This window comes from Polyodon spathula, chromosome 10 (assembly GCF_017654505.1).
Source record: "Polyodon spathula isolate WHYD16114869_AA chromosome 10, ASM1765450v1, whole genome shotgun sequence".
Taxonomy (NCBI): domain Eukaryota; kingdom Metazoa; phylum Chordata; class Actinopteri; order Acipenseriformes; family Polyodontidae; genus Polyodon; species Polyodon spathula.
Genome location: NC_054543.1, coordinates 7,163,145 through 7,185,932, shown reverse-complemented (window position 1 = coordinate 7,185,932; position 22,788 = coordinate 7,163,145). Strand labels below are relative to the sequence as shown.

The 22,788-nt window shown below is 39.6% G+C and overlaps 1 protein-coding gene across 5 annotated transcripts in view; it reads left to right on the top strand.

The window, feature by feature from the left end:
- The window catches only part of LOC121321752 (serine-rich coiled-coil domain-containing protein 2-like), a 74,520-nt gene that overhangs the window by 37,786 nt on the left and 13,946 nt on the right, over positions 1 to 22,788 (top strand). For 3 of the 5 annotated variants that reach the window (XM_041260884.1, XM_041260883.1, XM_041260885.1), the window contains exons 4-10: positions 2,180 to 2,279; positions 4,274 to 4,388; positions 4,861 to 5,035; positions 10,641 to 10,739; positions 13,783 to 13,866; positions 16,411 to 16,509; positions 21,790 to 21,874. In XM_041260884.1, coding sequence (XP_041116818.1) covers positions 2,180 to 2,279; positions 4,274 to 4,388; positions 4,861 to 5,035; positions 10,641 to 10,739; positions 13,783 to 13,866; positions 16,411 to 16,509; positions 21,790 to 21,874 — 757 coding nt within the window. The remainder of the gene's footprint in view (positions 1 to 2,179; positions 2,280 to 4,273; positions 4,389 to 4,860; positions 5,036 to 10,640; positions 10,740 to 13,782; positions 13,867 to 16,410; positions 16,510 to 21,789; positions 21,875 to 22,788) is intronic. The other 2 variants (XM_041260881.1, XM_041260882.1) reach the window with 2 other exon arrangements.

Below are 22,788 nucleotides of genomic sequence, written 5' to 3'. Positions count from 1 at the left end.
GATTGGCTGAACAAGGTTCCAGAAAGTGCTGTTGTTAGACAAGAGGGCACTGGTTTTAATCTTTTTTTGTCTTCATTACACCTGGTTATTTTATAATAGCAGAACGACACTTGGTCTGCGTTCATGCATTCATGCCTTCTCGCGTTCATGTGTTCAATTATCTTTCACTTTGTAATATGTTGATTTCTTACCGTTTTAAGTTTTTTAAAGATTACCCAAATAATTAGTTTTCATTTTACAGTAAAAGGGTAAAAAACAAACAAGTAATAAGGTAGTGATTGGATTACCCATAGTCCCGCTGATCCAGGAGTCAGCGTTTAGTTGCCTGTCTATACTGTTTTATTGTTCAGTAGAAATGTAAAAGCACAGGGGCTAGACAACAATGAGAAATTTACATAACACCTCAGTATCGCCCAGGAGTGCTGCTGATTTTACATGACAGCGAGTCTAAGGTGTTTTAGCCTTTCTTCAGTTAGAGTGGGTTTCATGGCCCCTGATTTGCACTAAAACGAAGCATCTGACAGTTGCAAAAAAAAAAAAAAAATTACAAATATTTCTTCCTTCCTGCTAGGATCAGCCAAGGCTGCCGTTAATGTATGTCTCTTTTTGTCTTCTTTTTAATTCAATACATTTGTCTTAGTCAGCCCCTGCCCTCCTGTTTAAACATGCATCTCCTCTCGGTGGAACGGCGGATAGAGACTATTCTTCTGGAAGCAGCTCTTTTCTGTTTGTGGGTTAATTAGTAGAGGTTCTATGCACAGCTGAGGTAGATCTGTTTTTCTGGGAGGTTTGCTCTGAAATAGTTGGCCGATGTCACCTGCCTGCCAGCCTCCTCCGCCAGGAGATTACTCATTCTCCTCCACTGCTCATACCTGAAATGTCACAACCCCGGTGTGCCTTGCCGTGCCGTAACTAACCCCACTGTTTGGGCAGCTGGGTGGTTTGTGCCCTACATTTGTGCCGTGCATTAGCAATCTTACTGTCAATAAGCTGAAGGGATGGTCTTTTTTACCGGCATTTATCTCTTCCACCCCCATTAATCTACATTAGAGAAAGTGTTCTATAAAAAAAGGTGCGTTTTTATACAGCACGATGGTAAATGTCAAGACTGATCAAACAGGCAAGACCATGTTCACAAAGCATTTATCACTGCGATACGTTTGCACCATTTTTTTATGCAGCAAATATCAGACTCATAGAACGATTTATTAATTAGACACGTTTGAACTTAGGCATATTATTTTCATAAAAAAAAAAAAAAAAAATTGAAACTCTTTTAGCAGAGGGAGGGACATGAGGTGGTGGTGTGCTTCTGTCTCATTAAACTGTTTGGGATGTAGACAGTCAGTGTTTAATGCCCAAAAGAAACCCAGCCACAGCATGGTAAGTTATGTTAAAAGAATACCACAGGTATATATTAGAGGTGGGAATTTCAAAATAATAAGATATACGAGTATACCAAAAATGAAGGCTTTGAAATACTCGACCTCTAATTACTCATAACAGTGACAGGTCCTTAGAACATATTAGCAGCAACCACACATATGGACGCATAGATAAATCCCTCTACAGTAACAGCCAAGAAACATCTAAAGCATTTAGTGTATTCAAAGTAAAAAACAATTTCAACAATAAGAGGTAAGAATACACAGCAGAGGAGTTTGAACTATAAAAGGCAGAACTTTATAAAAAGGACCTTCAAAACTTTAAACTGCATTTAACACCTTTTGACAACTCATATAAAACACACAACACTGCTACTTACCAGCAAAGGACAGCAAAATATGAATGCTGAATAACATCTATGCTATAAAATATAACATAAAAATACTGTACCATATAATAATCATTTAAAAAAAAAAAAAGTTTGATTCTGAAATCAACAGCAAAGGCTTAGCATTGTCTGGGTAGTTTGCAGTTAAAATCCAAATTTAAAAGTAAACTTAACAAAAAACAAAAAAAAATATGCCTTTAGTGGAATACTGTATTTAAATAATGTGTCCCTTTTATTGATCAATCCACAAGGGGGCGCTTTTATTTGAATACAACAGAATGATACGACGTTCAGTAGGAATAGCTCTCTGTTTTGACCGGAGTTTCTAACTCTCTTTAACCTGTATCATGGAGAAACCTGTACAGTTTTAACATCGCTAACCCGTCTCTTTGCTCTCCTGTGTAGGATATTCTGAATAACCTGGATAACCTGGAGTCATGTGACCTGGACGATGATGACCTCATGCTGGATGTGGATCTCCCAGAAGATGTCTCTCTTAACAATGGTGAGCACCCGGTCAGACCACACCCATCAGACCAGCCAATCAGAGTGCCCGACCACCAGCAGCCACTGGAGTCGGTTTTATCAAAGCAGAACTCAATACAAGGCTTCTAGTCGAAATGTTTGTTTGTTTTAGTATGTCTACTGAGCTGTGCTTCTGACAACACAGACTGCACAAGATCTATGTACAGATCTTGTGCATAGAACCTAACATCTCAATCTGAAAGTTAAGAAAACGGCACTCTGGTTTTTGTGATATAAATGAACAGTAACTCTACACACATTTCTGAATAAACACTTTTATGTTCATTTTGGTTGCTATTCCAACTAGCTGCTGTCTATAGCTTTATTCCCACATAGTGTATGAATACAACATTGAATGCTTTTTATATATTGGCCGCCTCATTCTCAGATGGAAAATGGGATGCATTCATATCATCTCTAAATACTTAAGCCTGAACCTCGTTCTGCCTGCTAATCTAAAGACCCTGTTGGAGTGCTGTAAGATTGTGTAGGTCCAGGTCATCCCATGCTCAATACAAATGAAGTAGCGCTGGCAGGTAAAATCAATAGCTAGGTTATCCCTGAACGGCAGCTCATCCTGACAAACTGGAGCAGACCCAGTTTACTGCGTAGTGGACTCCCACATCATGCAGTTCTGCTGCTAGATAAAAAGGTTATCGCTCCCATACACTTGTATGCTTAATCCCAGGGAAGCCTTGTCCAGGTTTTACCCTGAAACAACACCGATAGCACATCGCCCACATGAGCCCACGCAAACCACACTGCCGCTCTGGAAGACAAACTGAATAATAGCCTTATACAAACGACAGAGGTGAAGTGGAAAGAAAAGCCTAGTGTTTTAATAGAAAAGGCATGCTGGTTAGCTTCCTCCTCTTTTGGCCCCTGCCAGTGGAATGAAAGCCTGCTGTATTTATAAAACTGTGAAGTCGTGGAGGGAGGCTGGTTCAGGAATATCATTAGGCAGGCCTTGCAATGTGGAGTTGGGCCCCATTCCCAGTGACAGGCCTGCAGGGTGGGACGGAAGGCCTCATGTTTTGAATCTGGGTTTCTCATGAAACAAATACAGCACACAGACTAGCATACTAAAATATCCAAATGGTTTGCAAACAGGCAGCTCAACTCCAAGTTGGCTCCCGGTAAGTACATAGCAGTAAAGGGGGGCAGGGGGAGGATTTCCTCTGTCCAGCTGTTTGTTTGTAAAAGGCAGTGAAAAAAATAACACAAGGACAATATTTAATGCAAGGTGGGTCTGGGTCAAACAATTCTCTTACAGAAAAAAAGTAAAGCGACCGTCTGGAGTGTTTTTTTGTTTTTTTCTTTAACGTTTAACTGTTGTGGTAATGCAGTCTAGTTCTTAGAATGGGACACTGCCAGATCGTATAAGAGGTTTTGCCGCCTTTTTCCAAGGATGTCATTTCTAACATTCAGTGTAACAAACACCCTCATTGGGACTGTGATGAGACTCTCTGCAAGATGACTGTAACTTTAACATGTCAATAACCAAGGCTTTAAACTCCAGTTCCTTACCTCACATTGGTGTACTGTAACATCTCACAAGTCAACCCCCTAATGTTGTGCTATTATTATTATTATGATTATTTTTAATTCACTTTGTCTGCTGTACATCTACAGAATGGAAATACTTTCCCCCTTCACTTCCTGTTATACAGGTAATAGGGCCCTACCTAACCCCCACATACAGTAGTGTACTGTGCACAGCTCACTCAGGTTCTGTTAACATGTTGTAAAGAAAGTTAACTTAGTGTTGTCGCATCGGGACAAATGTGCTTCTTCACCTCGGTCAGAAGAGCATGTAAAGTGTCTGGGGAAAACTAAAAAGATCAAAGGCAAGACATTCATTTTAAAGGATTTGAGATGCATTGTGGGAGCCCTTTTTCAGCAGCTAACACCATCTTTTTTTTCTTTCTCTCTCTGCCTCTGTCTCTGTCTCTGTCTCTCTGGTCTCCTGCCCAGTTGACACTGAGAACATGTCCCATTTGGAGCGGGGGCGCCGGCATGGCCAGGGCTACTGGATGAGACGCCCGCAGCAGTGCTGGAGTGGGCAGGAGCACATCCAGCATGACAACAGGTGAGCCAAGCGGAAGAGACAAGACAAGATCCAAAACTGGCTTTAAGCTAAGTTCATTGGTATTGAGGAGTGATGGCTATCTGCCCGGTGTTCAGTTCTGTTAACTTCACCTGCTCACGGCTCTATACTGTACATTTATAAGAAAGGCAGAGACAGAAAGCTGTGAACTTTCCTCCCTTTCTGGAATGATAAGCTGGTATGCATAGTGCAGGAATAAAGAGAGCTGATATTCCGCAGGTGCTTTGAATTTATCATAAGGTTAGCATCCTGAACTTTTGATGGTTTACCACTAATGTTTAACAGCTATGTTTAAAATTCCTTTAATAAAGAAAATAGAAAGCAATACTACAATATCCACATATCTAAAGGTGTCTTCTACGAAGCAAGACCACGTTACGTTACGTTTCATTTCCTGCCACTTGCTGGCGGTTTTAGTTTTTTTTTACTGGGCTGACATTGTTCTGTCTTTCAGGGGACCTGTGTTCTTGGGCTCCCCAGCGGGACAGTATGAAGGGTACAGCGCCCCTGGTTTCGACAGGACCCCCCAGGAGAACATCGTGGCTCTCGACGAACTGACCCTGCATCACATGACCCAGGACTGCACCTCTGTCAAGAACCAACTGCTCAAACTCCAGCGGCTACTGCAGGTTAGCACACCCCACCACACATCCCGTCCCGTCTCCCTTAGAGAACTTTACTATGGAATACCGAGGGAAAAGAGCAGCAAAGCATTGAGAAGGCACCGTGAAAGGGAGGTGCTAGATTAGTTACAGTTTCTGCTTCTGAAATACTACTGCTTGGCAAACCTTACATACAGCTCTCTGTAAGTCAGTGAGTGCTACACTCATACTTTTAGCTATATCTTGAGAAGATTCAGAAGTGTAACTCACAGAACTCTAAGAAATGAGCCATTATAACTGCTCTCTGCTAAATGAATACAAAAAAAAAAAAAAAGATTAGCATTGATTAATTTTGAGAGTATGTGCTCAGACTAAGGCTTGATATTGATTAGGCGCTGTGATAAAAGGAGTTAAAGCCGGGTTTCTAGTTGTGCTAGACGAGACGATAGTTGTGCTATTTGATTTTGTGTATTGTCTATAGAACATTTCCAGCTGGTACATTCTCTAGCCTCTCGGGACTTTCACCTCTGGGGACCTCAAGTAAAAAGAGTTTGGTTAAAATAAATAAATAAATAATACAAATAAATACAAACTGTACTGTGCTAAGCAGGAGCTTAGGGATGAAGCGGCATTATGTAATGTGTCAGTGCCATTTAATGCCTGCTCTGTCAGGACTGAGCTCTGTGTGTGCCTCCAGCTCCAGGCTTTATGGATTAATTTGTGTGCGAGGTGCAGGCTGGTGGAGTTCATTGATAAAGCTGTTAATGTGCTCGTCTGAGTGGCTTCAGGGGCTGACATTGGAGTCCAGAGGATCTTTGTGAAACACAAGCACTCCAGATCGGGTTCCAGTTTCTTCAAAAGACATCAGAGATACTGCAGTATTGCTACAGTAACTTGCAGTATCGTTATCATAATTTACTGTCCACTGTTGACTGAAATCGACATGCAGCAGGAGAATGCAGGTTTTAGATTAGATTTCAGGTGTTTAATATGGCAGGTGTTGTATTGTTTCTGTACTGAATCCATTCTTCCACACATCCATGCATCTATGCAGACTTACAAACAGAAAACTTGAATACAAACCTTTAAATGCAAGGGGAAAAAATTCTGCCAAGATTGGCAAGCGACGTGCCCACTGCTCTTTAGATGCCCTTTCTTATTTGAAAGGGCCGTTGTGGCTAATCCCTATCATAATGTGAGCCATTTGTGCCTGACCTTTTCCAGCTACCTTCCTGTCCTCTCTCTCTCTCTCTCTCTCTCTCTCTCTCTCTCTCTCTCTCTCTCTCTCTCTCTCTCTCTGTTTTCAGCCCTCCCTGTCCCCCCCTTTCCCTCTTCATTCTTTCTTTTAAGTCTCTGAAGTTTCGTCTCTGTAGAGCTAGATTGCTCTTCATGACAGGCTCTTTAGTTTTTCTTTCCCCCTCTCCTGCTGCTTTGCCTTTTGAGTATGTTCTGCCCAGACTTCTTATCATTAATTAGTCATGGAAAGGCTGCAGATTGCTTGATTTTAATTGGCCATTCAGGTTTCTGAACAATCAACGAGCAACTGGCATTAGATAGAAAAAAACATTGGTGATGGAGGTCTTGAGAGATAATTGTGTGTTAATGCAGGGTTGCGGCACAGCAGCCAGGAGGCTGTGACTTGTCCCCTGCAGCCCTTCCTGCTGAATATTTATGACAGCCTTCAAGGCTACACAGAAAGCTCCTTGGAGGGAAAGGGGGTCATATTTTCACAGCGTTTGCTCCATTCTTTAATTAACTCCTGTTTTTTTGAAGGAAAAATAAAATAAGACAACTAAATTATATATTTCAAGTCCTCTTTAAGCATTAAATGATTTGTAACATTAACATGATTTTCTTTTTCTCCTTTCAGGAAAATGGGGGCTAATTTAAAGAACGGAGCAAACGCTTTGAACATATGGCCCAGTGTTTCTTATTATAATAGAATTACTTTGGATTACAGAAAGTGTTTTTTTCCCCCCCAGTGAATTCCACACCATTTGTGTTATTTATTAGATGAATACTATGACTATTAAAAATAATGCTAATATTACTACCAATAATATAAACTAATATTATTACATGTCTGTGGCAGTGGAAAGTGTTCACATACTTCCGAAACCACTTATTCAATCATAATGAAACTTGGTAAGGACCATCTTTAGTACAGTGCAGTTGTAGCAGAATGTGGTTGAGGGCATGTCTGAAAGTCTGATTGGATGTCTTAGTGAAGTAAGGAATGAAAGCAGTGCTCTATATTGAAGTGTCATCCAAACCTTAGCAGGTTAAGAGTGCTGCTTGAAGTTTGTCTCACTGCTGCACTGCCTCTGGAAATGCTAACCTTGCTTCTAACTGCTGCCTGGTATTTCTCTCATTCCTGCACAGTGGGTATTACTTCTCGGACTACAGAATCTCTGATCAGTGGGGTCCCACAAGCCAATATTGAGAGCCATGACCGACCGCCCTGGTCTGGAACAGATCGTCAGCCTTAAGCAAATCATTTGACTTTTTATGTTTTTTTTTTTTTAGCAAAACAACAAAAATGTTCCCCCCTCGCATTAGGTTTCTTTCAGAGTACCGTATAGCACAAACATATTTATATGGAAGACAGATGAGTGGCTAATTAATAATTCTAATACTGTTATAATTAACAGAAATAGCAGTTACTACAGTTTTGGTATTTCTTATTTTAGTAAACTAGAAACAAACAATGTAGAAGAAACATGTTTTATATGTTGTGAATAATGACACTGTCTGCCCCATTCTTTTAGACTTTTTAAGAACATCTGTGATAATTCATGAAAAAATATAATAAGATGTGTTTACCAAACAAAAAATATGCTTTCAGTTGACTGAAGTTCATGAATCCTTTATTATAAATAAATCTGTTAAACATTGCTTCGAGAAGTATTCTCCAATTAAATTTAATCTAAGAAATAGCCCCCTTTGACTGCTGCTGGATTATGTAGCCTGCATGTGGGCATATAGTAATTTAATGGTCATCAAGGTACCAGCTTCCCACACGTCAATAAGTTCTTATCTTGTTCTTGGGTGAAACAGGCGAACTGATTACAGTGGAATAAAATGGAATTATTTCTAAGTACTGAATTTGTAAGAGCACTCAAGCCATGTTCCTGCATTACTGTGTGGGCGTTCTGGTGAAATCTAGCAAGTGTCTTTCTCTCTCGGACTCCCTGCTTCCTCTCTTTTTAAACACTCTTTTAAAACACAACTGTAACGCCTCCCTGTGATTTTAGCCTGTCTAACTCTGTTTGGTGTCTGGTTTTGCAGTGATGAAGTCTGACTGCTTACAAAACGCTTGTCCAAGTCCCGTTCCCTATTCCCTTTTTACTTGTCTGCTGTTTGAGCCACTCCAGAAAATGCAGGATGTATATGTGGACAGAGTGGTTACCTTCAATTTGTCATGCTTTACACTATGCTATTCCCCCATTTTTGTATTGGAAAATGTATGAATTCTTGTTAAACTATACAATGATCGGGTGAGGAGTTTAAAAGGGCAGCAAGTACATCTTTTTTCTTTTGGTAAATTAAAAAAAAAAAAAAAAAAAAAAAAATGTTCCTTATGACACTTAAAAGATTTTCATTGATTGATTGATTGATTTATTTTAGGTGGGCTTGTTATTTCACAGAATCTGTTCCTGTTCATCTTGCTGTGAGAAATCTGTGTTACTTATTTATTTTCTCCGGGAGTTGTACAAACAGACCTTTTAATTCGATCTCATCCCTTTCCATTATAAAAAATGGATCAGGTTTGACTGCCATTTAGCAAATCCTGTGGCTTGTCGCAGCTCTTGGGACCCTTGTCTCCGATCAGGAATGAAATAATGGAAAAGGTCCTTCAGGTGCTGAACCTGCCCCTTCATAGCAACGCTCCAGGCCATCTCCATTGCGTTGCATTACATTAGCTGGGCCTGAGGTTTGATGGCATCACTTACTCCTTTGCTTGAAATTGCAGACAGCGCCTTCTGCTCTGGTTGATAGGAGCTGTAATGAAAACCTTAACCCCCTTTACTCTGGGAAATGTCTATTTCAGATGTCCAGTGTGCTGTTCTGCATCGGAAATCGCATAAGCCACTGGAAGAGATGCATATGTTAATCTGTAATTAACCGTGGAAACTTTGTAGAGTACATAGTTAATGCTGAACGAGAAGTATACCTTATTTTATTTTAGTACAGCTACTTTACATACTCCATCATTGAGTGACATAAAAGCGTTGCTAGCGATACTGGTGATCCCTGCTGGTTAGAGTAGGTAATGGACTACAGGACTGTCCGTTAATCCTGTTAGGTACCTGTGGCAGGCTGGTGAGTTGATAGAGGCCCAGAGACAGACTGCAGTTCAAAAAAATAACGATTTTATTATAAATAAACACAAAAATAAAGTGCACAAGGGCAAAACAAAGACACAAATAGAAAGACAACAAAACAAAACTTACAAAAAAATAAGGTTTCCAGGCTGGGCAATGCCTTCACTGGATTCAAACTTTCAAAAATACAAACCACCAACCTGCTTCCTCAACTCCCTCCTCCCAAATGAGAAGTAGAGGCCTCCTTTTATGTCAGGTGGCTGGGCACTGATTGATCATTAATTAAGTTATTGATTTAATCAACTAATCAACCCCAGCCACCTGAACATAATAAACCCAGGCCGGTAATGGAAATTAACCCCATCCCTGCCAATTTCTAAACGGCAGAGCTTTGCTCTGCCACAGTACCCTTTTAAACTGCAGCAGTGTGACACACACGCTGGTATACTCTCTTGAACAATGTGAAATCAGTTGCCTTCTTGATCAAGCGCTAACAAAACAATTCAAAAGTTTGAAAATACTTTTGCACAAAAACAACATGTAAAGCACCGTCGATTTTCACCTTTTCGTTTCTTTATTATTTTACTTGCATTTCTTTTTTCTGCCATTTGGTTCACATTAGGGTTAAAGACAAAAGGAGATTCAATAAATCTTTTTCAATGTCTTCAAATGAAGAAAGTTTTCTAGTCCAAACATGTGTTACTGAACTCATTGAGGACTGAAGACAGTAGATGTCAAGCACATTCACCTATATCAATGCCTTGTCTAAGAAAATATGTCAGCAGCCCATGGCTTGGTTTATAATTAGGCCTGCTCATTACCGAAAGCCCTGTGGCATTGTTCCATTATTCCTAATATGTGTGTGTGTGTGTGTGTATGTATGTATGTATGTGTATATATATATATATATATATATATATATATATATATATATATATATATATATATATATATATATATATATATATATATATATTAATATATAGGTCCAATTACACTATGACAATGTGTAGTAAGACAGTAGGTAAATTCTAATGCAAAATGATATTCACTCATATGTTTGCAAAGTATCCTCATACTGTATATGAAGTAGATATGGATTATTCCGGGGCAGCAACTCCTAAACGACCTGTAAATGTAAAACAGCCTTTTGCTTTTTGTCCTGAAACTTTAGAACGGTATACACGTGCGTCTCTTTCCTCCAGTGACCCTGTTTGGAAACCTGACACCTGGTGTTTGAATGACGAAGCCGTTTAAAAGGGCAGTGGTGCTGATGGGTCCTCAGAGTGTTTCTGTTGTTCTTCCAGGCGGAGGACGACAGCGGCGACAGCACAGCTCTGCAGGACATGCTGCTGGCAGGACCTCTGAGCCCTGAGCCCCAGGAGGACTCCAGCACAGCTGTGCAGGTAAAACCATGAACACCTGGTAGAAAACCCCCTGAACATACCCTGCTTTACTATCTTTGACTTCAACTGCAATTTGCTGTTTTGTGCATGGTTTTCCTTTTTTTCCCCCCTTGATCACGCTAGGCATTTGCCATATTTTATCCTGGTTTGCCATGTTCATTAATATGCTGGTCTTTACAATACTTACCTATGTTTTACCATGCTTTCACTGTGCTGTCACTTTATTACACTTTGCTATGCTTTTACTATGGGAAATTTTATTAGGCAATGTTAAGTGAGACTCCTAATCTTGGTTAAATCCCCAGCTCAATGGGTCTGGGCTGGCTAAATCACTGTTACATCGATCAACCCTCATTTCCTTCCTAACTGCTGCAAAATCTGGAGCAAGACTTTAGAAGCGTCTTACTATATTTGGTCACCAGACCAGCTCATGTAACCAAAAAGAATCCCCCAACCACCCCAGGTTCTCTCTACACTGTGTGTGCGTGTGTGTGCGTGTGTGTGTGTGTGTGTGTGTGTGTGTGTGTGTGTGTGTGTGTGTGTGTTGATTTCTTTTTTTTGTCCCTGTACAGCAATTCTCTTTTTACATTCTGTTATTCATGCTGTCCTGCTGTGGCAGTGTAGTTTTTAGAATTAGTAACATTTAAATGAACTCATGAAAAGTTGGAGAGTGGGGTCGCTCAAGGTTACCTGAACTCTTATTACTCTGTTTCCTTGGAAACGTAGTCAGCCGCAGGGACAGGAAACCCACACCTGAGGACGAGCGCACGAGTAGGTTTTCACTTTCACTTGACATGACACATTTCTAATTGCTTTCAAGAGCAGGGCAGGTAGAGCTGTCACTTAGCGGCTTAGAGGAATATCTGCTTTCATAATTAATTTTCCTATATCACTTTATGGATAGCCCCTTGTGGGATAACATTTTCCTATGCCTCAAAATAATAAAAAAAACATCCTACCTTTTTAACATTGATGACGCAGTACAATCTCTGTCCTCACCAAGTGATCTTCAATAACAGTATAACAGTGTAAAGTGAATGGTAGCACAAGGGCAGCTCCAAGTTTATATTGTGATTGAGCAGTTCTGCTTCCAGTATCTGATAATATGGTATCACAATACCAGTACTATACCTGAAAAGTTTATTTTTTGTATGGCTTTGCACAGGGATTTTAATTTCTATTTCATTTTTAAAGGAAACTAAATATAATAGCGTAATGGTACAGAAAATTGAATAAAATATGGCCATATTCCTGTAGCACCAGGAAGCGTCTGCATTTTCAGTTAATGGGCAATTTAAAATCCCAATGTTGGAAAAGGAGAGAAAAAAATATATATATATGTTTGCTTTTCATTTGTACTCTTTTAATTAACTTTGTAGTTGAAAAGGGAATGACTTGATTGATCTAGCTTTGCAAAATATTCACATTGGGACTAGAAGCAATAACGTGTTCTTGTTAATTTTAATCTCAAGAAAGCACAGTGGAATTTCAAGAGGGATACATGTAAGTACTGGCAAGATGATAGGAAACAACATGGCTTAGAATGGAACTGGCATTTCTGTAGTGTCCCTCCTCCATTCTGTGCAGGGTCTAAGCACAGTCAGTGGGGGTGCAAGGTCTCCCAGGTGTCTCAATTGGTAAAGGCATGAACGAGATAAACAACTGAGCAATGACTGATAAATATTCAGTAGCATAACCGGTAGAGCAGAACATATAAATGGAAGCAGATTCACTTTTATAGAAGCGCCTCATCCCATCCCCTTCATGACCAACACTCCATAATATTCTAAATTGTATGCATTATTTATTTATTGTGTGTTCAATCTGTTTTGCAGTTTTTGTTTTCCCCTAGCACATCTTCAACTAGTGAAATGTGCTCTTAAGGCATTTACACGTCTGTTTGGACAAGACATGCTCTTGGTGTATGGAGATTCAGTGAACAAGAGGGGTGTGTTTGCCAGCCAGTGTAGATATGAATGAAGCTTGTTCCTCTTTGGGTTTCTGGCATGAACCCCCCTCAGGTGGAGAGTGACCTAGTCAATGTTATTGGGATTGCAACCAATCTGTGTGTGATTGTGCGCATGTGTCAGTGTGTGAGTCTGTGTGAAAATGCAGTTGTGATGGGCAGCTTGTGTAGCATCTTTAATGCAAGACCCTCTTGGCTCTTTGCAGTACAAAAGGAATGGAAAAGCCTATTCAAACATTAACTCCGTACAAATGTATGTGTGGGGAATCCAAAGTAGGCCTTCCTCTCTTCTGTTTATACAAAAACTGATTGCTGTTTTTAAAGTGTATTAATGTAGGCTTTGCAGTATATTTGAGCCCCTCATTAGCATAAGCATGATCTCAGCTGGATTGTTTTGCTGCTGTTCTTTCTTTTCACATTGACTCAGATGAAGTCCCATGTTTCCTGCCACAGCAGTATTAGTTCCCTTTCTGTGTCCTAGTTAATAGGACACTGGTGTTGCGTGGTCAATAAGTGAAATGGGATGAGGAAACCTTGTACTTCTATTAAGCACATGTTGCACAGACTTCAAAGCTAAAATAAAGTCAACAGCAAAACTGCTTGTAAGAATTTTGCTCTAGTAACACAATATGTTGTTTTCCCTTTTAAAGATTCCAACCCCTTTTATAGCCCCAGTGGCGATAGAGTGCACCTCCTAGTGGCTCACCACTGAACAGCACTTCTAAAACCGGGGTTAGTCCTCTGTTCAAGTATGACTGGGCCTTTGTTAAAAAGATCCTGACGAATTCTGTCGACCCCTGCAGAGATTATCCAGAGATATGGGGCTGAAATTTAAAGGCTGTTTTAAGGAAAGTGTTGTTTATGCGCTGTTCTTTTGTAAAAATAGGAACAAACTTCTAACCCAATCAGTTTCACAAACTGCAAACTTTAATAAAAAATAAAAATAAAATAGTCCTTCATAAGTCCATACAGTTTGGTGAATGTGGCCTGTAGGACTGGATCATGAGAGGCACTCATCTAGTAATGAGGAAACGGCTTGGCCTTTTTTCAGTTTTTTTTTTACCACGACTGTTTCAGATAGAGGAGCTTTTGAATGAAATCCACCAATTGAAAGAGGAGCTGAAGAGCAAGGATGACACGATTAGGCAACTTCAGCAAATGGTGAGTCAGGAGGCCATTGGAGAATGCATTGAGAGAGCGTTGAAGCCTATGCATTACACATGGTCCTTACTGTACCCTGTAGAATGTAGCCTGTGGTTGTTAAATATATACCAGTGAAATATCCAACACTCCAGCCCCCCCTTCCCCGTGTGTGTCAGGTCCTTTGCGGATACAACCCTAGGTAGAGAATAATTTCTGTTTTCATTAGCATAGCTTGATGCGCAGTCAAGTAGACCCAGCCTTGAAAAAGCTGGAACCTTTGTGCAATTTATATACAGCATCATGCGTGAAGAACCGCCATGAGTGCTCTACATGTTAAAACCAGATGGAGCCCCTCAGTGGTATGGCTATGTATAAACTACCATACCTAGTAAGAACAGAGCAGCTTGAAAAGCTGTAGATCACAGGTGTCCAGTCACAGTCCTAAAGGGCCATTCCACTTCAGGTTTTACAGGTAAAGTTTAATTTAATTGGTTCACTTAATTTAGAACAGGGTTGAAACAAAGACCAGGAATGGAAGGGACAATTTTGGCCACTCCTGGTGTAGATTTAATATCTGCTACAATTGCATTACCTAACCTGAAAATGACAAGCATAGCACTTCAGCTTTTGAAGTAGCTGGTCAGCATTCAAATCTTTAAATGCCATTGTTCCGAGTCCTGACAAGTAAGATAATAACATTAACTTACTGTACTGTTTGACACTTAAAATGTTATGCTTTTATTGTTTTCAATGTAATGATGCTCATGACTGCACTGTGGCTCAGCTTAAAGATCTGTATTTGGTTTTATTATCCACTGAGAGTCCTGTAGCTGAACCATCAGAGTTGAAAAGTAACCACATCATTTGATTTCTTTGGAATCAGGTAGGACTCAAAGTGGCAACTAGGATTCTACAGGCTTAGATAATGCCTAACGGTATGGAGACAGATTTAAAAAAAAAAAAAAATTATATTTCAATGTTGGAGCCACAGTGCTCTGAAACCATATCATGAGAAGCTGAGGGGAAAGGTTAAAAAGAAGAACCCTTTGAAGCTACTTACACTTTTAATAACCTCAGTGGCAATCTGTGATAGAACCAAAAATGATATCCACAAAATGAAGCGCACAGGAAGGAAAAGTTTTCTCCTAGATTTAGGGTGTTGAAGTAGAATGGGCTTCACTAGATTGCCCAGTAATAGACATTGATGGTTTCTGAAACGATTGGAAATGAGTGTTCCATTGTCTCGTTCTGCATGTCCTGTCTGGCACTACTACAGCAACTCTCACAGTAGTAGGTGTCGTTTTTTCTTTTTTCTTCAAGTAATACCACCTGAGATGTGACATTGATTTCTACACAAGCAGCGAGTCTCTTTTGTTCAGAAAGTGGCTTGCCTACTGATTTTTTAAGAGGACAGTTAACGTTAAACTTCCTGAAAAACTATTCAGTTGTTCTTCTTCGATTTGCCTGCCCTTTTTAATGGTCTTTTTTATTTCTCAGTTTTGCTTTGAAACAAATGCAGAAAGGCTCTTGTTTTGTATGGAATTGTTTCATGTCAAAGCCAGAATATAAAAATACATTTTATTGACGTAAAGGTTTGTTATAAAAACTTTTATGATCTTTAAATTGACTGCACCCAAATCACAATTTTAAGCAACTTCAGCAACAATATGATTGGAACATGATTTTATATTATACAAAACACTGATGTGAGTTGAGGTTAATATTGAAAAAAGTGTGGGGGAAAAAGTAATAAACTGTAATGTCTGTATAATTTGTTATTAAACCATAAAAAACAAAAAATGAAACAAAATGGCATGGCAGAATTGCAGAATAACAGAATTATCCCTGACATTGTGCAAGACTGTATATACAAGCTGCACCTACCTATTGCTAGTTAGTTTACTGATATGTTGTGCATCCGTTAAGGGTATAAGTTGGCAATAAATAACAATGATAAAACAAGCAATTCATTATATTTTTGTACTAGCGGCAGTTTATAATTTCAGGGAAATTGAGCTCCATCTAACTGCACTAGGATGTTTGTCAAGTCAGACGTTAAAAGCATTTATATATTTCCTTCTAGGTCGCATGAATGCCCTAATTGAGCTGAAAAGACAAGCAATTCTATACTGAGTAGACGCTCCATTCCCGTTAACAGTTTTAGGGGCTGCTAGGACGCCACTTCCCCCTTTGCTGCTGTCTGCTCATCTGAAAGGCCTACTGTAGCTCACAGTATACTTCTGTATTCCGACTGAAGTTTTAGTCCTGCTGAAGTTAATAAAATTAAAGGCGCTGTAAATCAGGGTTCTTTGAATTAAATAAATACTAAGTGCCTTCTTCTGAAGAAAGTGTAACGAAAGACATTAAACTTTGTAATTGTTATGAAACTGGCAAGAAATATGTTTTTTGCAAGTAGCACTTCAATTAAAAAAAAAAAAAAAAAGACACATTTGATTTCAGGAGCTGTGATCATGTGATCACAGGATGCGCTTCAATAAAATTGCAATTATCTCTTACACATGCGGGAAAGGCTAACTTTTTTTCTTCTCAATTTACCTCCAGAGCACTAGGTGTCACTGTCACAAAAGAACCCCAGAGTCTAAAGAGATGAGACAAAGACACAACGACAAGGCCACCCAAACCGCTTGGAGAGGGAATCCTGTGAGTAATCTCCTGTTTGTAAGCTGTCTAACTGAGAGCCTGTTTAGATCCACCCAGTATCTGATTCCTGCTCATGCTGTGCTGCCTGATCGAGGCATAGGTGTGGAGGGGGGGGGGTTGCAAGCCTGCCCAAGCCCATTATTAGCCTTTGCCTACCCCTCACTTGTTGTTCGTTTTCATAGACAATATTTGATTGTTTGTTTTTCATACTTATATTTCAAACTTTAGGCGTTTTTGATGGTCTGTTTTAATAAAGTGGAATCTGATGTTCCGAGAATGGCTTGATTCAGTTCTTTTTTTCGCTACAAATAAAGAAAGAAGGTTTACAAGTAAGTCTGCAGTGCAATTACATGTGATCCAGAGTTATGTCTTGGAAGTAAGATGCTTAAAATAGTAGTCCTACAACTGAAGGTTCTTGAAGATCCCTCAAGCAGTATTTTAGTCAGAGGAGCAAGAACGTGTAACTTTATTTATTTATTTATTTATTTATTTATTTAACCAGGAGATTTGTCTGTTGGACCAAGGCATCATTTACAAGCGGGTCCTGGAAATACAACTTCAGTTGTGTTAACTGTAACTGTTGTCTTAGTGCACTGATGATTAGATTTACTGAAAGCAAAGCATTCCTGAGGCATACTCCTTACAATAAAAGCATTTGTTTTATGAGAGGATAAAATTATATTAAAAGAAATGCTGGTGTAGTAAGAAGTCAAGAGCCAGCACGAGTCACAAGTTATACATTTTAAATATTTTTTTTTTCAATTTATGTGCAGCCAAGAAATGAAGAAGCAGAATGAATTGGTTCAGCTGCTCGGGAGATGTTTGTGCCTTTTGCTTGTCAGAAAGCAGCAGATATGCTTCTGTGCTGTTGTAATAATGTGCAGTAGCCACTGGCAGAGTGCTGATACTACATTATTCTAATTGATTTTTTCTCAGTTCAGCAGGACCTTCCACATCTTGGAAGGAGATAAGTTGGGTGAATTGAAATTAAGCACTTTCTTTTTTTTTTTTCTTCTTTTTATTTCTAAATAGGTAGACAAAATGCAACAAAAAAACCCAAAACGATAGCTTTGACATTTTGCTTCAGAGCTGCCAACAAAATCACTGTATAAAGGTTAAAGAAACAGTAATACACACTTTCAACACAGAGAAGATTAGAAAAATATGAATAGAGGAAACACAGAGGCATTTACAGATAACAAAATTGCTCATTTGTTTTGAATTCTGTATTTGGATTGTTGCACCTTTTTGAAGTTTTGCAATCATGGAATGACTACTGTGTGTACCCACTTGCCCTGGTCTGTGCATAGACGTGGTTAATTACTAAAATGATCAGGTGCCAACAGTTTGAAAGATCAGGCCTCTGCTAACTCTGTTTTAGTGCTGGATTTAACCAACCAGCTAGAAATCTTTAATTCTTTAATTGAATACCCGCTGGAGAGATGAAGACAGCCACGGAAGGAAAGCAGTTTCCTTAACCATTCAGCTTTCCATGTCAGTTTCATGGTGTCTGCCATGCCCAGTGTGCTTATGTCACTTACATGGGTGTAGTGTGAGGTTTTGGTTAAGCTTCAGCAGTACTTGTCCAGTAGAGGCAAAAACGCTTTTTGCTGCTGCTGTTGTTGCTGCTGTGCCTCTCCAGTAGGAGTCGCTGTTGAATTTGAAAGTTAAATCGTTAACCTTAACTGCCTATTTTAATGTCATGTTTTAAATTTTTTATACTACTTCTTGTTCTTTGTGTTACTGGTATTGTGAAGGTAATATAACACTGTACTTATTATTTCATCATTCCCAAATGTGTACTCAAAGAGGGTGTTATAGCCATCACTTCTTTTTATAAATTGCTGCTATGTCTGAGAGGTTAAAAGTTTGGCCTTTCTAGGAACCACTCAGAAAAGGTTCCTGGAAAAGAAACTAGTTGAATAACAGCCAACTTTGTCTACAGTCGAACCAACACTAAAAATTAAAATAAGAAATGGTGCATGCAAACAAGCTCCTGTATTATATGAGATGGCTTCATTCTTCAAACGAGGCATAGCAATATAACTTCTATTGCATAGCAGTTTCACCCATTCCAGGTTTAACTGCAAATTTGATTAGCGTGTAGGTAACAAGCTCAGGTGTGTCTAGTAAAACCAGAAATGGATCAAACTGCTAAGCAATGAGTCTCGTGTATTTCCATCCCTGCAATCAAGCAGATGACAAACTGCAAAGCTTTGAATCATATTTGCACCACTGGAAATTGCACTTGCTGCCAGAATTCCAATAATCCTCTTTTGTAAATGTTATTATTTTCAAAGACATCCTGTGTGAAATGTTTTGTAATTTAAACGTTTCTAGGGACAGCTTGTTGAAGCATGCTTGCCAGGTTCTGAAGAGGTCCAGTCCCCCTGCTGGAATGAGTAATCAGGGATACTTTGTATACAGTGCACTGTCCTGGGCTTTCTTTTGAACATGAATGCTTGATTTTAAAGATACACATGTCCCAAGCTTGGCTTCAAAGCAAAGACTATGATACAGGACGACTTGCATGCTTGCCAGGTTCCACTGATGCCCTCTCCCTGTGCTGGTGTGTGGAAGGGAAGATACAGTTCTTACAATATGCGCTTGATTGTTGAGACTTTTTGAAACACGCTATGACTTTCCAAACATTCTCTCTACTGACTTGTCGGTGCCTCTTGTGTCCTACTATTTGTATGGTTACCAATGTCTTTTTAAATAAAGCTGCACAGGTTTATCCACACGGGTCCTTAATCAAGTGGGTGGTCAATTCTTTCAAGTCTTACTTTCTTCTGAGAACGTCTTTGTCTGTAATGCCAGCTGTGTAATAAAAGTTTCAGCCGTTGCTGCTGTTGAAGTACAAAAGGGACTTATTTACACAGAACCCTGCTGTTTCATAAGAGACAGGAAACAATGTGGATAATAATATCAAAAATGACACCCTGTTTGGTCAAAAGTTTAACTTTTCCGATTGTGATGAAACTTGGACGGAACCTGCTTTAGCACACATTTATTGAGAGCAGCAGGGTCTGGGGATGCATAAAGAATCTGTCCATCCATCAGGCTTTATGTGACACGCACGTTGTTTTACATCAGTATGCTGTGAATGTGGATTGCTGTGATTGATTTTTTCATGGTGCTGGTCATTTTTTTATGGCAGACAGGGGTGTGTACAATATGTTATGGGCAAGGAGAATATTTCAGCAGCACTAGTGCGTAGTAGTACACAGGAGTCAGCAACAGTGAGTGAGTGAGAATGCTGTAAAGATCTAGGGAATCTCTCCACAGCTTTCAGATACTTTCAGGTACTTTGAAAGGGTTTAATGCATGCTGAAATGTACGTTTTTTTTTTTTTTTCTTTTAAAAAGTGTTAAAATCCGAGTAGGCAAACTGAGACCGAATAGGTGTTGTTGCAATATTTACTGAAATTTAAATTAACATGAAATACAAAACACAGTTTATGTACAGCAGTATTACAAAAATATATAATTCAAATATAAACCATATGAAGTTTTCCACTGTGGGCAAGTTGCCCATGTAATATATGTACTATGGATAGGGGAATTTGCCTGCAGTTGGTCCTTATGGGAAAATACAGGCCTTGATCTGTAATGTACTTTTTATGATGGCTGAAATAAGTCAAACAAATTGCAAAAACATAGTAGAATAAATGCAGTCGTCATCTTTTCAGCCCTCTTCCTGCGTCAGTAAAATACATCCTCCTCTGCCATACAAAAGTGATTAATTACTACTCATTACCTTTTGAATCACATCAGTGTTAATGGTGCCTGAGTGTTAATGTTCTTTATTGTAGCCATTTTTTTTTCACCTGCATAATTTAAAGATGCAGATTCTTTCTATTATCTGAATTTAAAAAAAAAAAGCAGAGCTTAACAAACTAATGTCAATGCAGTGGACTAGCAGTGTCAGAATTGTTTTACAGAGAGCAGCTTTATAGACTGCAAAACCTGCACTTGGGAGAATTTGCATTGAAAGCAAAAATGAAATGAGTTCCAAGCTCTAAATAGTAAAGGGCTTCTGCTGTCAGCCCTGCCAGCGAGGAGTTTAAATACAATTATGATTCCCCAACAGAGGCAGTGGTGCCATGCCCAAACTGATTAGACTCGGGCTGGGCCGTTGAAGCATTGGGAAGGTTAAAGAAAATAGCCTATACTCTCCTGGGATGAAGTGCTGTATCAGCAAGTGAGGCTTTCTTCAAGGAACAGATTGACTCAATTTAAGTTACTGTCAAAACTCCATGAAACAAGATTATTTGTTGATTGTCACTCATTCTGAGCAGTGTCTGTCTAGATAGAGGCAGTCGGTGAATTCACGGATGAAACCTGGATTGCAACCCTGCTTTGGCTACACTTTACTCTGACATGTCCTGGTTTAAAGTAAATAGCGGTGCATGTGCTAAGTGGTTTGCAGGGTTCTTTATGGGAACTGCAGTATTTGATATGTGACACTTCTGTTTTATTGCAAAGCACATGGGAGCTGAAACTAAACTGTGGCAATACTAGTCATGTCTCTCCGCTCCACTGTAGCTCAGAAAATCTAAACAAAAACATAACCAACAAAGAAATACATTAAAAGGAGAAATGATCATTTGTTAAATACACTGATAACGTTCTTAAAGAAGCACTTTCTTAAATATCTGTAATAAAACTAATATATTTGTAAGCTTCCATTGTAATCGGTGTGAAGTAGGACCATACAAATCATGAATTGTATTAAGGGACTTTTGGCTGGGTTGCACTATTTGAAACAAATGGTTATTAGTCTGCTAACATTTTAGTACATGCAGGTAAACAGGTGGACTTCAAAGTGTGCATATATGTACAATTACTGCATTTAAGCACAACGGTAATAACTGTACCTTCGTAGTACTTGATATACAATTCCTGCACCAGAAAAAAAAAAATGCCATTGAACAACACAGAACAACGTGGAAGAGAGACTTGTGACACTTTCCAAAGTGATGATAAAGTGTTATATAGAGGGTGAAAAAAACTCAGGTATAAAAGCTAACCAGTAGGGCGTTTTCTTAACCCGGGTGCGCTCAAGAATGGTTGCGCTTCTTGTTCTATATTAATAACCAGTGGGTGGTAATTTTTGTGTTTGCTGAAATAGCAATGGCCAGCCCACAGTGATTTGGTGGTGTTGGGGCTCTGAAGACAGTGCTGCATTAACCGGGAGAGGGGAAGGAGGTGGCTATGTGTACTCTCTGTTTGGGCTTCTCTCTTGTTACACCTCTCCCCTTGTGTTTTCTCTGCACAGGGTGTGCTGCCTGTCCCCTTCTTCTCTCCCTGGCAGGGTTCGTTCCAGGGGATCCCTCGACCCAGCGCTCCGCACCGCAGACAGAGTGAGTTCGCTCTCTCCCGCCTCACCTCGGCAAAACCCTCAGCCCCCCCCTCCACCTCACTCACACGCAGGTTTGCACTTGTGCAGTCTGCCCCCCAATTTTCCTTCAAGGACAAAAGCAATGCTGTAGCACTATCAAGAAGCACCTGTAACCATTTTCAACTTAGAACCGTTGTAGTGATCACTGTGTCCAGCAGGCACAGAGCTGTAGAATAGATTCTATGCTGTATAATACAATACATACCCTGATATTGAAGTGATACAAGCCATCTGATACAAAAAAATTAAACACAGATAAAATCGGCTAGTTGTATGACATCTCAGGTTGAAATGATTTATCATTAAGATTAGTTATACTGTTTAATTATTATTTTTTAACTATATATTATAACAAAAAGCAGTATAGGTGGCTATAATCAGATTTTCATATACGGTCAGATCAACAAGAAAGCCTAGTAATCTGTCGCTTTACATATCACACAGCACCCAGTGTGATATTCTGCATACTGTATGTTGACAGATATGTTGTTTTCCTTTACAAAATCAAAAGTGCTCAGTGTGCAGTGCTGTAGTACGCACTGCTTTGTAGTAAAACTGCAAAGTCACTGCACCCTAAACACTGCTGTATTAGTGCAGAAGGGCCATTTTTAGTAGCCTGAACCGAAGTTGTCTGGAGCTAGTTTTGTTGATGAACATTGCTTTTCTCCTCGCTCAATAAAAAGGAGACAGACTTCTCACTGGTTCTGCCCGAACGAAAACGGTCCCTCTGTCTTTGCCTGCCGTGTCTTCTGTGTCTCTTCTTGAAGCAATCCACTCCCCCAGTCTGCAGCTCCCTTCCCCCACCCTCAGCCTGCCTCCCATGCATCCACTACATACCTGCAAACCGGCTTCAGTGCACCAGCCAACTACTGTTCT